The sequence below is a fragment of the Dendrobates tinctorius genome, unplaced genomic scaffold (assembly GCF_039654945.1).
Source record: "Dendrobates tinctorius isolate UK_male_01 unplaced genomic scaffold, ASM3965494v1 ptg000062l, whole genome shotgun sequence".
NCBI classification, from domain to species: Eukaryota; Metazoa; Chordata; class Amphibia; order Anura; family Dendrobatidae; genus Dendrobates; species Dendrobates tinctorius.
In genome coordinates, this window is record NW_027361730.1 from 16,153,850 (window position 1) to 16,171,828 (window position 17,979).

The following is a 17,979-nucleotide window of genomic DNA, read 5'->3' on the forward strand; positions in this document are numbered from 1 at the left end:
CATCCACCAGCACAGGAGCATAGTGGCCGCCTACATTACATGAAGCTGCTGGTGAGGAGATCGCTTTCCCTTTACCCCACCCTTCTGCCCCTGCCACCTCTAGTACACCTGCGGGTACTGGGTGGCAGCGGCAGAGGGGTCAGGAAAAGAGTTATGCGCCAGAGTTCTTGCATCTGAATGCATCTTTCCAGAACTGTCTAAAAGTCTTGTCAGAGCAAATCTCCGCAGGCTTTCAGCAGATCAACTCCAGCATTCTGGAGGTGAAGACACTTCTGCAAACCATGCATTCAGAAGCAAGATCTTTGCCAAACCACACCTTTTTCAGTTCTGTTGTGGAGCGCATGGCAACACTATCTCCTACCCAGCAGATGCATGTAATGCATTCGTGCCACGGTGCTCTACAGCAGGTTACCTCCCAACCTCCACCTCCCACCACTGTAGTTCCTCCACCTGCACCCCCTCCAGCCACTTTTCATCCTCCCCCTCCTATTACATCTGCACCCCCTCCAGCCACTTTCCATCCTCCCCCTCCTATTACATCTGCACCCCCTCCAGCCACTTTCCATCCTCCCCCTCCTATTACATCTGCACCCCCTCCAGCCACTTTCCATCCTCCCCCTCCTATTACATACCAGCAACCTCACCAGTACCAGCAACCTTCCCAGTACCAGCAACCTCCCCAGTACCAGACATCTCCCCACTTCCAGCAACCTGCCCCGTACCAAACTCCTTCCCCGTACCAAACTCCATCCCCGTACCAAACTCCTTCCCCATACAACTTTCCATCAACATCTGCTCCTACAGTCCCTGCCCAACCCTCCACTCCACCGCCCACCACCTCTTCTGCCTCCCACATGTCCACCCATTCTGTATCTTTTTCTACACCATCACCTCTAACTGTTCCTTCCCCACCACGATCCCAGTCCTCTCTCCACACTCCCATTGTCGAAGTGTCCCGCAGCCCCTCCAGCAGTATTTCCACCCCACACTACACCGAGTTATAATGTATTTTTTGTAATAAAAATGCCCATTTGGTTGGTTTCAAACCTTTATTAAAAAAGTTTTTTTAACTTTAAAAACAGTTTACACAAAAAAAAAAATTTTAAATAAAAGTTAAATTATTGTTTACACTGGTTGTCTGTCATTTCTTTCTGCGGCGAAATATGTTTAAAAAAAAGGTTAAATACAGGGTATTTAGAAGGTAAAAAGGTATTCAAAACCAGGTATATAACTGTGGGTAAATTTTAGCTTTTTGCCACGGTTGTGTTCCTGGTTGTGTTTGAAGCAAAGTATTTCACCTGAAAAGTTGTGTTTATTGTTGGTGATTTCCTAACAATGTACACAACTTTTGTTAAAAGGTGAAATACTTTGCATAAAACACAACCAGGTACACACCTGTGGCCTAAAGCTAAAAATATTAAGACCATGACAAGATAGCCAACTTTGGTTGGCAAAGGTATATACTGTTGGTCCAGAAGATACACAAGTTTGGTAGGGCACAAATCTTTCACACTCTGTCATCCTGCCAGTGTACTCTGCCTTGAGGTGACATAAAGTATAGTGCAAAATTGTCCCTCATTACTGAAACCGTCACAGAACTTCTAGTGGTAATATTTCCAATGACAACATCCATCTTCGCCAGTAACTTGCTCTTCTCTCCAACCTGCACTTTCTCCTCTACAACCTGTCAAAGAAGGGCTGTAGGAACATGCTATATATAGTTTTCCAGTAGCCAATCCCGTTCGGAAGGCCACAAGGGTCAATTTTAAAAACCAGATCCGGCGTAATCCGGCGAAAAACGGATAGAAAAACGGATGAACCGGATGAGACGGATCCGGTTTTGTCTGTCAAGAACAAGACGGATCCGGCAGAAAACCGGATCCGGCACATCAGGTTTTACAAAACATTTGCCGGATCCGGCATTCCGGCACGACGCCGGATCGCTCCTGACGCCGAAAACCTGATGTGTGAAAGTAGCCTTACCCAGACATTCTTTGGTCTGGGGTACATTTTTGTCATATAACACTCAAAAAAGTGTTAACAAATTTTGCTGGGTTAAATTTTGCAGCAATAGAGTATTATGTGGTCTTGGGTAGAGTTGAGCGAAACGGGTCGAAAAATTTCAAAAGTCACCGACTTTTGGCAAAGTCGGGTTTCATGAAACGAAACCCGACCCTAGGATGAGGTCGGCCACGAGGTCGGCGACTTACACGCCAAAGTCGCGTTTCAAAAGTTTGTTTTGCGCTCTTTTTCAGCCAATCAGGATCCACGGACACTGTGGGCAACGTGATGACATAGACAGGGGTCACCACCATCTTTCAGAAGGGCATGCAAGTGATTGGCTTGCTTTGGTGGGCGTCACAGGGGTTATAAAAGGGCGTGCACGCCGAACGCCATCTTACTTCTGCCGATCTTAGCATAGGGAGAAGTTGCTGATTCTGTAGGGAAAGCGTTAGGCAGGGAAGAAGAAAAAAAAACTGCTTCTGCTGCTAGCGATTTTGCCTGTACAACACACCAGTCACTGTGTGTGCAGTGCAAGGGGAGGCTATATTGTGGTGGATCAGCGGTGTTGGTTGTTAGGCTGCCTTCTAAGGCTTCCTGACAGCTGCATTGCTGTTTACCCACTGCTCTGCAAACTGCTTTTTTAAAAGCAATCCCAATTTTTTTTTTGTCCTGCTGAGGTACTGAGCGTGCATTTTTTCACACCATACAGCGTCAGTGGGCCTCACACAATCCAAAAGTGTCCAGTGTCCACTAGTGTCTGCAGAAATTCAAAATCTCCCTTATCCTGTAGTCACTTTTTTCACACCTGTGCCATCGAGCCTGTGACATAGCGCTCTAATATTCAGTGGGCCTCACACAATCCAAAAGTGTCCAGTGTCCACTAGTGTCTGCAGAAATTCAAAATCTCCCTTATCCTGTGGTCACTTTTTTCACACCTGTGCCATCGAGCCTGTGACATAGCGCTCTGTTATTCAGTGGGCCTCACACAATCCAAAAGTGTCCAGTATCCACAAGTGTCTGCAGAAATTCAAAATCTCCCCTGTCCTATAGACACCTTGTACCTTGTTTTACATTACTATATAGTTTGTTGGATTTTGTCTACATTTCTACCAAAAATGAGGAAGGCTGGTGGAAGAGGCCGTGGAATTGGGCGGGGGTTGGCAGCTGGTAATGATGGTGTTGGTGGTGGATCTGATGGTAGTGGCAAAAGCAAAATAGGACCGAATGCAGGAGGTGTTGAGCCTGCGTCATCATCTGGCTCCACAAGGCCTCGAAGGCTTAGTTTTCTAGGAGTTGGCAAACCGCTTTTAAAGCCAGAGCTTCAGGAAAAAGTTTTGTCTTACATTGCTGACTCAGCCTCCAGCTCTATCGCCTCCTCTTCTGAAATTGTAAAAAATAAAAGCACTGAGTCGTCATTGGAGGCTCATGTTCATGAACCACACCTTTCCTTGTGTCCTTCACCCCAACCAAGATTGAAGGATGACGCAGGCCATACTACTGATTACTCCATGGAGCTGTTTTCACATACCATGCCTGGATTATCAAGTGAAATGGTGAATTACCCAGGCCAAGATGAATCTGACATGGAGTGCACTGATGCACAGCCGCTGATAGATCATTCTGCTGGTACATTCACTCAGAGCACTACATTGTCCTCGCAGTGTACAGAGCCAGATTCTGACCCTGATGAGACTCAGGTGCCCCTTCCCGCACACTATACCACCATACACGGTGACACAGAGGAAGGTGCACATGACATTGAAGAGGAGGTGATGGATGACCCAGTTGTTGACCCAGATTGGCATCCATTGGGGGAAGAGGGTGCTGCTTCCAATAGCTCAGATGAGGAGGAGCATCCACAGCAGACATCGACATCGCAACAGTTGTTATCTGGCAGGCCCGGAGCACTCCAAAGACAGGTTCCAAAAATCAAAAGAGTTGCTGGACAGCTTGTCCAGACGGTCAAAAGATCACAGCGTGCTAGGCCGCAAAATGTGTGCCAAAGTAGGAAGAGTGCAGTGTGGCACTTTTTTGAACAAAATCCTCATGATCAGGCCAAGGTTATCTGTAAGAAGTGCGCAAAGACCTTTAGCCGAGGGAAAAATCTGAAAAATTTGAATACCAGTTGCATGCTTAGACATTTAACCAGCATGCACTTGCAAGCGTGGACACAACACCAAACCTCAAGTGCCACATGTGCAACTGATCACAAAGAAGGTAGTCAACAACGCTACATTGTTTCCCCCACTGTAAGCCCACCGGTTAGCACAGCAGCAAATGTTGAGGTGTCGTTGCAAGGCCACAGCAGTCAGGGAATCCCACTGTTATATCAACTAAATACTGAATCTAGGCCATCAGAAAGAACCCAACTCCATCACCATCATCAACCCTCTCTCAGTCCGCCCTGTCCACCGCTACTTCCACCATATGCAGCTCTCAAGTCCAGTTCACCCTCCCAGACACTATGAGTAAGTCAAGAAAGTACTCAGTCTCTCATCCGCGTACACTGGGTTTGAACGCCCACATTGCCAAACTAATCTCGTTTGAGATGATGCCCTATCGGTTGGTGGAAAGCGCAGCTTTCCACAAACTCATGGCCTATGCAGTACCACGCTATGACCTACCCAGTCGCCACTTCTCTCGCAAAGCCATCCCAGCCCTCCACCATCATGTAAAAGACCGCATTGTCCATGCACTCAAGCAGTCAGTGAGTGGAAAGGTGCACCTCACAACTGATGCATGGTCCAGTCGGCATGGCCAGGGCCGTTACGTGTCCATCACTGCGCACTGGGTTAATGTGGTGGATGCAGGGTCCACAGGGGACAGCGGTGGTGGGACAGTGCTGCCTAGCCCACGGTATAGGAAACAGTTGGCTGTAGGCGTTCGACCCTCCTCCTCCTCCTCCAGAAGCGAAAGCTCGTCCACAGAGCGCAGTCGTACGAGCACTCCATCTGCAGCTGCCACTGTTGCACACGAGGTGTCCCCCTATTGAACAGCTAGTGGAAAGCGTCAGCAGGCTGTGTTGCAGATGATGTGTTTGGGCGACAGACACACCGCCGAGGTGCTGGCCGAGTACTTGAAGCGACAAACTGAGTCATGGCTGGGCAGTGTACATCTTGAGGCAGGCAAGGTAGTTAGTGATAACGGCCGTAATTTTGTGGCAGCCATAGCCCTTTCAAAACTCAGCCACATACCTTGCTTGGCTCACACCTTGAACCTGGTGGTGCAGTGCTTCCTCAAAAATTATCCGGAGTTAACAGCCCTGCTCCAGAAGGTGCGAAGACTGTGCGCGCACATCCGCCGGTCGCCTGTACACTCCGTTCGTATGCAGAAGCTGCAGCGATTGCTCCACCTTCCCAACCACCGCCTCATTATCGACATTGCAACAAGGTGGAACTCCACCCTGCACATGGTGGAGCGGCTGTGCGAGCAGAGGCAGGCCATAATGCATTTGTGGGAGGATACACGGCCAGGCACTTTGAGAGCAGACATGGAGTTGACAGGTGTGCAGTGGTCGAAGCTGAAAGACCTCTGTAAAGTCCTTCAGTGTCTTGAGGAATGCTGGTAAGCGCAGACGACGCCATCCTAAGCATGAGCATCCCACTTATGCGTCTGCTCATGCAAACTTTGACGCACCTTAAGGAGCAGGCGTCTGCAGCCAATGTTGATGAGGAGGAAGAGGAGGAGGGAATCCTTGATGACATTCAGCCATTGTCTGCTCAGGGACCTCTCCTGGACGAGGTGGAGGAAGAAGAGGAGGATGATGATGGGGATGATTACTTAGGGGAGGAGGATGCATCTCGTGGGGCAAGTGAAAATGTTGGCGTGGCAAGGTCTGGTACAGGGTTTGTGCGTGACTGGAGGGGTGTGGATTTGCCAGAAAGTGCTCCTCCACCCAGCACTCGCAGTGCATCATTGACACCGGGAACATTGGCCCACATGTCAGATTATGCCTTGCAGATCCTAAAAAGGGACCCCCGCATTGCCAAAATGATGAACGATGACGACTACTGGTTGGCCAGCATCCTGGATCCACGCTATAAAAGGCAAATTACAAAACATCATGCCACAGGAGAACCTTGACCTAATATTGGCTAATAAACAAGCAACTCTGGTAAATCGGTTGCTTGAGGCATTCCCAGCACACAGCAGCGGTGATGGTTCTCACACGAGCCGTACGGGCCGGGGGCAGCTTGGCAGAGGTGTTCATGGTGCACACAGCAGAAGTGGCATTGGAGACAGGGGTTTCATGACAATGTTGTGGACTGATTTTTCACGGACCGCTCACACAACTGGTAATACTGCATCGATGGAAAGTGACAGGAGACAGCAGTTGTGAACTATGGTTACAAACTACTTTTCCTCCCATATCGATGTTCTCCCACACAGGTCATTCCCCTTTGACTATTGGGCCGCTAAACTGGACACCTGGCCTGAATTGGCACAATATGCCTTACAGGAGCTCGCTTGCCCAGCTGCAAGTGTGCTATCGGAAAGAGTCTTCAGTGCAGCTGGATCAATCCTGACAGAAAAAAGGACCCGTCTGTCAACCCAAAATGTGGATGATCTAACCTTCATTAAAATGAACCATGCATGGGTTTCCAAGGATTTTGTCCCACCTTCCCCTGATGACACATAGGGTGACAGAAAAATGGCTTGCTTTGGTCCACCTCTTCCTGGGACTTCACCTATTTCGCCTTTTGCATCAGCTGAATGTCCAACATCAACATATGCCACTTTCTAAAACTCCCTAACTGTGCTGCCTCCCCCCCCCATGGCCGGGGTCACCACCTAGCGCACGACACCGTGCGAGTGCCGTTGCCCTGGACAGGTGGGTAGGCCGACTCTTGGGCGCGGGCACTGGCACAGGGTCCCTCATAGTGCAATCAAGTGTCTCTGACAGTGGTGGTGCACACCCGCCGTCAGACACACCGCCGTACTATGAGGGGCCCAGTGCCAGTACCGACGCCCACAAGTGGGCCCCCCTTGCTTGGGCAGGGCCCCAGCATTTGCAATCTTTACCTCTCCCTGCTCCTCCGCTGTGTAGTCTGGGCCGTCAAATCCATACTGTGCCTGACACCGTCTGAGCCTGCCTCCTGATGTATAGACATATATTTTGAATGTGTACGCTATCCATACATGTTATCCTGGGATACGGTACCCTTTCTCACCTTTGTGCAATCACGTGCAATCCATACTGGGCCTAACACCGTCTGAGCCTGCCTCCTGATGTATAGACATATATTTTGAATGTGTACGCTATCCATACATGTTATCCAGGGATACGGTACCCTTTCTCACCTTTGTGCAATCACGTGCAATCCATACTGGGCCTAACACCGTCTGAGCCTGCCTCCTGATGTATAGATATATATTTTGAATGTGTACGCTATCCATACATGTTATCCGGGGATACGGTACCCTTTCTCACCTTTGTGCAATCACGTGCAAGCCATACTGGGCCTAACACCGTCTGAGCCTGCCTCCTGATGTATAGACATATATTTTGAATGTGTACGCTATCCATACATGTTATCCTGGGATACGGTACCCTTTCTCACCTTTGTGCAATCACGTACAAGCTATACTGGGCCTAACACCGTCTGAGCCTGCCTCCTGATGTATAGATATATATTTTGAATGTGTACGCTATCCATACATGTTATCCGGGGATACAGTACCCTTTCTCACCTTTGTGCAATCACGTGCAAGCCATACTGGGCCTAACACCGTCTGAGCCTGCCTCCTGATGTATAGACATATATTTTGAATGTGTACACTATCCATACATGTTATCCTGGGATACGGTACCCTTTCTCACCTTTGTGCAATCACATGTAATCCATACTGGGCGTGAGAACGGCTGGCTCGCTGTTAAGCAAGCTACAGCACCTGTGGTTTGCACACATAAGTTTTTCATTTTTTCAGGAATGACGGTTAGGCCTAATTCCGGAACTGCGGTTGACCTGCACTTACTGGGAAATCATCGTTCGCGGGTAATAATTGTAATCAGTGATCCCCATCACTAACGTTGTTCAGCGGGTTATCTGCACCTGTAAGCGACAAACGCTGGCCTTTTCAGTGTAGCGCACATGCAGCCACGAACATGTAAGGGCATGACACACCAGTTATTGGCCAATCTCATGTGCCAGAGCCTCACGTGTCCCTCTAGTAAGCCGGACTCGGACTGCGGGGCATGACGGAGTCTCGTTCGTTAACGGAATTAAGCTTGCAATGTGTGCATCTGTTCTGTAGCTGGCATGGTTGAGGTTTCCCAGGTGGAGTCGAATTTAACCGTAGGCTCCACTCCTGGTGGTGCCCTTCTGGACATTCCTTTAAGGTTCAGCTTTGCAACCATACTGCCCACGTAAAACAAACACTTTGCCTTCATGAATGCTGTTTGGAGGGTCATGACTCGTGGGAATAACGCCGCCCAATCAGTTAACCTGCTAGAGAGATCCTTCGTTGCTCCCAAGCATGACATCACACTCCCTAGGAGGAAGGTAATGCCACTGTGGCGACCGTACTCCTGGGGGCGACACAAGTGCACTGATGCCCAGCCACTGCTCGATGAATCTGCTGGTACATTGACCCAGACCACTACATTCCCCTCGCACGCTACATGGCCTGAATCTGACCCTGATGAAACTCAGGTTACCCTTCCCATATACAGTTCCATCTTACACGGTGACAAAGAGGAAGCTGCAGATGAAAGTGCAGGTTCGGCCCACCCGCCATCAGACACACCACCGTACTATCAGGGGCCCTGTGCCAGTGCCGTCGCCAACGAGTGGGCCCCCCCTGCTTGCTCAGGATCACAGCACTTGCAAGGTTGAAATACTGTGCAGTGAGATGGAAGATGGGGACGACGAGGAGTCCAGACTAGTACAGGGATTCCCTAGCGAGGAGACTTATTTGATTGTTTTCAATGTTGGGACAGCAATTTTTCTGGAGCACTATACTCTGGGGAATGATAGATGGGGCCCACCATACACTGGAACATTCCAAAGGTGGACATCAGACACTGGAGCAGCATTTACAGGGCCCATTATACACTAGAGCATTAGAAATGGGGCACATTATGTTTGGAGCATTAATTGGGCCCATAAGACAGTGGAGCTTCATCCATGGGGACCAACATATACTGTAGCATTATGTGGAGCTCATCATATACTGTTTCAAACATTATATGGGACCAATGATTCTGTATGGAGAAATAGATGGGCCTCGTCATGAGATGTAAAAAGTGAAGTATTTTTCATTGTACTATACCACTATTTCTCTGCCGTATCGGAGCATGATGAGTTGTGGTATGTGTTAAAGGGGCGCTCTTTCGCCCAGGGCACATGAAAACCTGGAGCCAGCCCTACCCCCCCACAACTTTAGCCAAATTACCCCCATTTTTCAGTGCGTAACTTGTATTATGAAGTTAATTAAGGTTGACAAGCTTAAGTAAGAAGAATTGATGCTTTTGGCATTCAAATGGGCACTGTAGGTATGTTTCCTGTCCTCCTCTCACTGCCGACTTTTATTCCCCATTGACTTACATTGGGTTTCGTGTTTCGGGACGACCCCGACTTTTCCCTATAATCGGCCGATCTTGCTCGACCCGACTTTTGGAAAAGTCGGGTTTCACGAAACGAAACTCGACCCTAAAAAACCAAAAGTCGCTCAACTCTAGTCTTGGGTACATTTGTAAGATTTATAACACTGCCAATAAGTGTTAAAAATTTTTGCTGGGTTACTTTTCTCACCAAAACACTATTCCGTGTTCTGGTGTACATTTTTTTTAAATAATGTACGGTATAACACTCCAAATAAGCTTTACAAATTTTTGCTGTGTTAAATTACTCACCCATACACTATTTTGTCTTCTGGGATACATGTCATTCTTATATAATCCTCAAACTTGTCCACAAATTCAACTGTATTATATTGCTCATACATATACTATTACATGTTCTTGGTCCACTTCTTTACTATATAACCCTCTTAAAATGTATTGTTATTATATTGATCATCCATAGAGTATTCCTTTTTGTTGGGTGCGTTTTGATGGCATCTACTTCTCCAAAAAAAAGTTAAAATTTTCTCAGTATTGTATTGCTCATTCAGGGAGTATTACATGTTCTTGGGTAGATTTTGGTGGTATCTAACCCTCCAAAATATTGTTCACAAATTTAGCTGTATTATATTGCTCACCCATCCACTATTACGTGTTCTTGGGTCCATTTTGTTGCTATATACCCCTCCAAAAGCGGATTCAAAACTTTATCGGTATTATTTTGCTCATCCATAGACTATTCCGTGGTCTGAAGTACATTTCGTTGGTATATAATCCTCAAAATCTTGTTTAAAAATGTATCGATATAATATTGCTCATCCATAGGGTATTATGTCTTCTTGGGTACAGTTTGGAGGTATCTAAGCCTATAAAAACATTGTAAAAATGTATCAATATTATATACAGTATAATGTGGTGTTGGGTAGATTTTGGTGGTGTATAAGCCTCAAAAAACTTGTTGACAAATTTTTCAGTATTACATTGCTCACCCATAGACCAGTCAATGGAGTACAAATAATTAGTATATATCCCCCAGAAGTGTATAACCTTTATCAGTCTGAATACCAATACATGACAATTTGAGCAGAATGTGTATGAGGCCCTCCTTTATGTCTAATACAGTGTGTATCCGAGTCCATCTGAGTCCCTAATTTTTGGCAGTTCTTGCTTCCTTTTATAAATGAAACTGAAATTTCCTATTTTTTAATAAATAAAAAATAGTTTTGGCTTACTTAAATTACATATTTTTTTAAATCTTTTAAATTTGGCCTTATATGATTCTTAACATTTTTTCCTGTAAAATGCAATTTCTCGTCTGTTTGGAATGTTTTATTGTCAGTCCTTACTGTGGAGTAAAAGTGTGATAACATTGTTATCAGCAGCGATCTGGGAGTCAGAGATCCTTCCAGGGTTCTTCCCCATGCTGTTCTGCTTCTATTCAGCACGCCTCCCTTCCATTTGAACACTTTCACTGCCCCCAGACCTCTTTGTAGGGTCTGCTGGAAAAAAACCCAGCTATCCCATTGACTTCCATTATGTAACAACCCTGCTTGCATCACTGCATGGCCTCCCATCCCCCACCAGCCTTATTCAATACTCCGGGCCATGCTGTGAGTTCTGTCTGCTGCCGGCTGCATGCCTCTTGTCTCCTGCCTGCTCTCTGCATACTTCCTGGCTGTGTGCATAAGGGGGTGGCACCGGCACTCTCTGGTTCTTATAGAATCAGTGTGCACCTGCCTATGGTGTTCCCAGCCTATTACCAAGAGGCCTCTGGTATTTAAGGCAGCTCCACCCGGTGGAAGCTGCCTGAGCAACTATTTCCCTCAGTCAGTGCCTTGCTGCTGAGGTGCCAGATCCTGTCTTGTTTCTACCTTCTCTGCGGGCTGCATACCTAGATCTGTTTCTGTGCGCTTTGTGTCCTGTTTCTGCCTTCTCTGGGGGCTGCATACCCAGATGTTGTGAACTCATTTTCTGCTCCTCCTTCCGTTCTCCCTCTGGTGGTGACAGGAGGTAGTGAGGTTGGTTTAATTGGTAGTGATCTGCCACCTGATGAGGAGGATAATGATTGGATCTCTGGAGTATCAGACTGGATATAAGACAGCCGACGCCCTATCCTGGTGCTGGTGATTCAGTCTGCTTCTCAGGTCTTGGACTTCAGTTCTGTTCCAGTCTTCTCAAGTTAAGTTTGTTTTTGCTATTGTTCACACTTGCTCTTGTTTTTTGTGGTCAGCCAGCCTCTGCTGGGGTTGTGCTGAATGTCCTCTCCTATTTATCTGTGTTTGCCTTTTGGTTCCTTATTAGATTGGCCTCTTTTTGCTCTGTCTCAGAATATTTCAGAGTGCTGATATAGTGGGAGAAGTCTTGTGACTTCAGGGTTAATTTTGCTATCAGAAGTGTTGGACATTATTTTGGTAGGGTTTTTGGCAGATTGCAGAAGGTGTCTTTCCTTTCCTGTCCTTTCTAGTTAGTCGGGCCCCATCATTTGCTCAGCCTACTTTTCTGCCTTTGTTTGTGTTTTCATCTTGTTTCACCGTCAATACATGTGGGGGGCTGTCTTTCCTTTGGGATCTGTTCTGGGGCAGTTAGTTTTCCTCTTTTCCTGCTTTAGGCTTATGTAGCTCTCTGGTTGTGACGAGGTGTCTAGGATCATCGTAGGTACGCTCCACGACTGCTGCTAGTGTGGTAAGATCAGGGATCTGCAATCTGCATAGTTACCAACCCCTCTGGTTTTCTGAGACTTGGCTTGTGTTGTTTTTTCCTCCTCGGTGACCCATTCATAACACCCAGATCTGTTTCCGTGCGCTTTGTGTTCTGATTCTGCCTTCTCTGGGGGCTGCATACCCAAATCTGTTTCCCTGTGCTTTGTGTCTTGTTTTCGCCTTCTTGAGGGATGCATACTCAGGCCTGTGTCCTTGTCCTGTATTTGTCTCCGTGTCCATCCCTGTGGGTAGTGTGCTCTATTCCTGCATCTTATCCTGTTCCTATACCTGACCTTGTCTCCACTCAGTCCTTACCTCTGTCTGTTGGTCTCCTTGTCTGTGGCTCCTTTCCCTGCTGTGTCTATCCTTGTGCCCTCTCCGTCTGCACCTGCTCCGTCTACCTGCGGTTCAGTCCTGCTCTGCATACCTGTGGTTCCGTCCTGCTCTGCATACCTGCGGCTCCGTCCTGCTCCGCATACCTTAGGTTCTGTCCTGCTCCGCATACCTGCAGTTCTGCCTTTTGCGCCGCACATCTGCGATTCTGTCTCTTGCTCCGCACGACTTCTTTTCTGCCTTTTGCTCTGCACACCTGTGGTTCTGCCTTTTGCTCCGCACGTCTGCGGTTCTGCCTTTTGCTCCGCAATCCTTCGGTTCTACCTTTTGCTCCGTAGTCCTGTGGTTCTGCCTTTTTGCTCTGCTCTCCTGCGGTTCTGCCTTTTGCTCCGCACTCCTGTGGCTCTGCCTTTGCTCCGCACATCTGTTCTGCCTTTGCTCCGCGCTCTTGCAGCTCTGCCTTTTGCTCTGTGCTCCTTGTGGTTCAGCTCGCTGCACTGCAAGCAGCGACTCTGTTCTGCTCGCCGCTCCTCCAGTCTGAACAGGTCCCTACCTGTTCCCACTATTCTGATCTTTCTGCATTTCTGTCCTTCCCTTTTCAGTCCCAGCTCCTCCCTGTCATGATCTCATTGCGGGTTTGACTTACACACGTGGGGTTAATGTCTGGACCCAGTGCTGATGACTGGCATTTTTTTAAAGGTTGTGATCCCAGTGTAGGCTTACCTGCACACCTGGGGCTGTGATTGTGGCCTCTCCCTGGTTCTGGGAGAGGCTTCTTATAGCCTCAGGACACTCCCATCCCCGTCAGTTATACTTTCGCCCTTGGCATTGTGTGGTGACCCCTGAGTGTGTTTGTGCTGTGTTCTGGTTGCTTGATTCTCTGTGTACGACTCGGTCTGTTCTCTGGATATTCCTTTGGATTCTGCTTGGTACCTTCTATGTCTGTTTGGTTTTGACTTCTGCTTGGCCCTGACTATCCGTTCTGTCTCATCCCTGGTACTTTACTGATATCTCTGTGTATGACCTCCGTTTTGCCTGACTCTGAGTATTTCTGTATAGTGTCCTGCCATCTCTGAAAGCAGGATGCTATGCTCCGCCCCCTTGCAGTCACATGACCGTAGGTCCTGTGACTGCTTGCTAAACTTCAGCGTCCACAGGTCCTGTGTATCTGTACTTTCCGGCTGTACCTGACCCCGGCCCCCCCTACAGTGTGGGTGAGTCCCTGCTCAGCGGACAGGATCCTGACACTCCCCTTCCTGTATAACACTCATACCTGTCTATGCTCCTGTCCTACCCATACCGGTTCCAGTCCCGCTAGTCGTGCCCGCCTGTCCCATCAGAGTGTCAGCCATGCCTGCCTGTGCCGTCAGAGTGTCAGCCATGCCTACCTGTTCTGCCAAAGTGTCAGCCATGCCCACCTCTCCTGTCGGAGTGTCAGCCGTGCCCGCCTGTCCTGTCAGAGTGTCAGCCGTGCCCGCCTGTCCTGTCAGAGTGTCAGCCGTGCCCGCCTGTTCTGTCAGAGTGTCAGCCGTGCCCGCCTGTCCCGTCAGTGTCAGCCGTGCCCGCCTGTCCCGCCAGAGTGTCAGCCATGCCCGCCTGTCCCACCAGAGTGTCAACCATGCCCGACTGTCCTGCCAGAGTGTCAGCCGTGCCCAGCTGTCCCGCCAGAGTGTTAGCCATGCCCGCCTGTCCCGCCAGAGTGTTAGCCATGCCCGCCTGTCCCGCTAGAGTGTCAGCCATGCTCACCTGTCCTGCCAGAGTGGCAGCTGTGCCCACCTGTCCTGCCAGAGTGTCAGCCGTGGCCGCCTGTCTTGCCAGAGTGGCAGCCATGCCTGCCTGTCCTGCCAGAGTGCCAGCCATGCCTGCCTGCCAGAGTGTCAGCCGTGCTCGCCTGCCTGCCAATGTCTCAGCCATGCCCTCCTGTCTGCCCAGAGTACCAGCTGTGCCAGCCTTTGTATCAGTCGTGGCTGTCTGTACCTGTCTGCACTACACAAAGTGTTTTGTTCCTCAGTGGGATCAGCAGCCACAGCCAGACACCATCCTGGAGTGGTACCTAGCAGCTATCTGCTGCACAAGCCTGACCTCACCATCAGAGGCTCCAGTGAACACCAATGTAGCTGCATAGTCACGCCCCTTCCATGGTAGTCTGGTTTGTGGCACAGTGGGGCCACACCCCCTCGCCCGTGCCATCCAGTCAGGGTGCGAGTGTTACACATTATACTTGCTATTGGAAACGAGCAGGCGAGTATTACGAATTGCTCAGTTTGAGCAACAAGCACCCGAGCATTTTAATGCTCGCTCATCCCTAGTTGCCAACTGTCCAGAAATTAGTGGACAGTCCATAAAATAAGGAACTTTCCCTTGTCCGTAAAAAATGTGTCTAGGATTATACTAGAGTAAATATTTTTATGACTGTATTGATCATTCTTTTACAATTAACAATGAATACAGCTAATGTCTACATATTGGATTTATGGTCTGCAGACATGTATCTTAATGATTTATTATGGTCCTATAAAGTTGGCTGTCCATGATTTTTTGAGAAACTGTCCATACAAAACAAATAAAGTTGGCAAACTTGAGTCTGTTTATTTCACTTTGGTGAAATACCCTCTTTAAGTTATGCCATCTTTTTTTACACCCCATCTCAGAGTTGCCATCTACTCTTACATTTTTTTTTTGGCCAACTGGACCAAAAATCAGTTAGCCTCAATTTTTTAGGGAAATAAAACCATGCCCTTAAGGCTGTGTGCCCAGGTTGCGCTTTTTACTTGTTTTTGTAGCGATTTTCGGCACGAAAATGCTTAAAAAACTCATACTGAACGCACCCCATGCATTCCTATGGCATTCCGCACATGCTGCGCTAATGATGCGTTCTTTTCCGCGGCAGAATCGCATCACGGAAAAAAATGCAGCATGATCATTCTTTTTGCGGAATCGCCGTGATTCTGCAAAGAATTGCCGCGATTCCGCACCCATAGGAATGCATGAGATCCGCTTACTTCCTGCATGTGGCTATGCCCACCATGCGCAAAGTGAGCGTCTCATGTGCGGATGGTACCCACGGTGTGGTGGAGAGAAGACTGTCCTCCAGGCCCTGGGTACCTTATTCCTGTAAAAAAAAGAATAAAAATCTGGTTATATTCACCTTCCGGCGTCCCGCGCAGCCTTCCCGGGCCTCAGCGATGCTTCCGTTACCAGTAATGCCTTGCGGTAGCGGCAAGGGCCTGTGATGACATGAGTCACGCGAGACCACTACAGTATCTCGAGACCTCGTCATCAAAGGTCTCGCGATATTGTAGCAGTCTCGCGTGACTTCACGTCATTACAGGCCCTTGCTGCTGCCGCAAGGCATTACTGGGAACGGAAGCATCGCTGAGACCTGGGAAGGCTGCGCGGGACGCCGGAAGGTGAATATAACCCGATTTTTTATTTTTTTAAATTATTTTTAACATTCTATCTTTATCTTTTACTATTGAAGCCGCATAGGCAGTATCAATAGTAAAAAGTTTGTCACACTTGTCAAACACTATGTTTGACGAGTGTGACCAACCTGTCAATCACTTTCCAAGCGATACTTCAAATCGTTTGGAAAGTGCTTGAATTCTGCACGCGAAAATCGCAGCAAAAATGCAAAAATAACTGCGAAAAATCGCACAGAAAACGCGCGGAAAAAAACTTGCGTTTTCTGGGAAGAAGTCCAGGTTTAGTGTCCGGTTTTAAACGCTACATGGGCACATAGCCTAAAAATGACTCCTTCACACATAACACCAAAACATCAGAAAAAATCCCCCAAAACAATTCAAAGGATAAATACTCTTGAAAGCTTGTATATAGTTGAGGTTGTATATAGATGTTGTTGTTGCAGCTCTGCATGTGAATACAGTATAAGGCATGATGTGACTGCACCTCTGGATGTGACTGTAGTGTAAGGAATGGTGCTGGGCTGGAGCCTTGAGGAATGAAGACTGGGAAGTGTTGTAGCGCTGAGCATAGATACTGTATAGTGATTGTCAGCCAATCACTGCTCCCTCCACCTCCTCCTCATAGTAATACACTCCTTCCTTTCTTTGGCGAATTGGCTTCCAAGTTTGACTCGGGCTGTGTTTGTACTGCATATATCAATTCATGTGCAGTACAAACTGGAGAGGGAGGAAAAATCATGGATGGGGTTGTTTCTCTGACACTCCATGCACTGCAGAAGTGCTGTCTGTAAATTTATGGATGTTGGCAATTCAGACACAGTTTGTTTCTTTATATTTAAATCACTTTTCATTTCTCCTATTTTTCTATAGGATGGATGCACGCTGGGTACCCTGTCATGTGCCATATACCCTCAGCAACTCCTATAACAGACCTTCAGCATATGAAGAAGGGAATATGGGGGCCCGTACACGAACTGGGGCACAATCAGCAGCAGCGTGCTTGGGAATTCCCTCCTCACACTACAGAAGCCACATGTAACCTGTGGTCGGTATATGTACATGAAAATGTGCTGGGAATCCCGAGGGATAAAGCTCATCCTGATCTGGAACCAGAAAAAAGAGAAGCCCGTATCAGAGAGTATTTGAAGAATGGGGCAAAGTTGGCAGACTGGAATTTGTGGACAGCACTAGAGACTTATCTGCAGGTAATACACAAAATCTACTTCAGTATGTGGATAATATCTTCTTAACCCCTTTTTGACATTAGACGTAATGATCTGTCCATGTGCCCTGGGCCTATTTGACCAGCGACAGATCATTAAGTAATTTATTTAATGCGACACTGCAGCCGAAGTGATCACATTACAATTCCGGCGCCATCTTACCTCTGGGTAGATAGTGTCGTCCTCCTGGGTGGGTGTCACCGCCCTCCTGCAACCACGATCGCTGTGATTGGCTGTTCAGAAATCACAGCATTTCAGGAAATCAGATTGGTGCTCCAAGAGCACCGATCATAGGCTGCTGCCTGGCAGCACCTGAACCCACTCTGATTGGAGCGATCAACGATTACAATGATTGCGACAATCACAGGGCACAGCCGCAGTGTGAGCGCTCTTTGCCCTGGCTGTGACCTGCCTAGTATCGGAGCTGTAAGAGCACCAATCCTTGGCTGGTGCCTGGCAACATCAGGCATGGCCTGGACCCGATGATTGGCACGATCAATCACGCCAATCACAGGGCACAGCCTAGGATCGGCGCTGTGCTGGGCCATGTGCATGTGGTGCCACAGAAGCCTGTGACACCACAATCCCTCACTGCTGAAGAAAGAACAAAGAACTGAGAAGAAAGATGACAATTATTTGAAAAACAGGGGGGAGACACATAGCGCAAATAGGGTCTTATCACACAAGCAATGAAGGAGACACCAAGAAAATTGTTCACCTGATGGTGCTGA

At 48.0% G+C, this 17,979-nt stretch overlaps 1 protein-coding gene across 1 annotated transcript in view; it reads left to right on the plus strand.

The window, feature by feature from the left end:
* LOC141092950 (TRPM8 channel-associated factor homolog) overlaps positions 1-17,979 on the plus strand; it is a 57,335-nt gene that overhangs the window by 20,870 nt on the left and 18,486 nt on the right. The window contains exon 6 of the mRNA XM_073579326.1: positions 16,896-17,230. Within this exon, the coding sequence (XP_073435427.1) occupies positions 16,896-17,230 (335 nt within the window). The remainder of the gene's footprint in view (positions 1-16,895; positions 17,231-17,979) is intronic.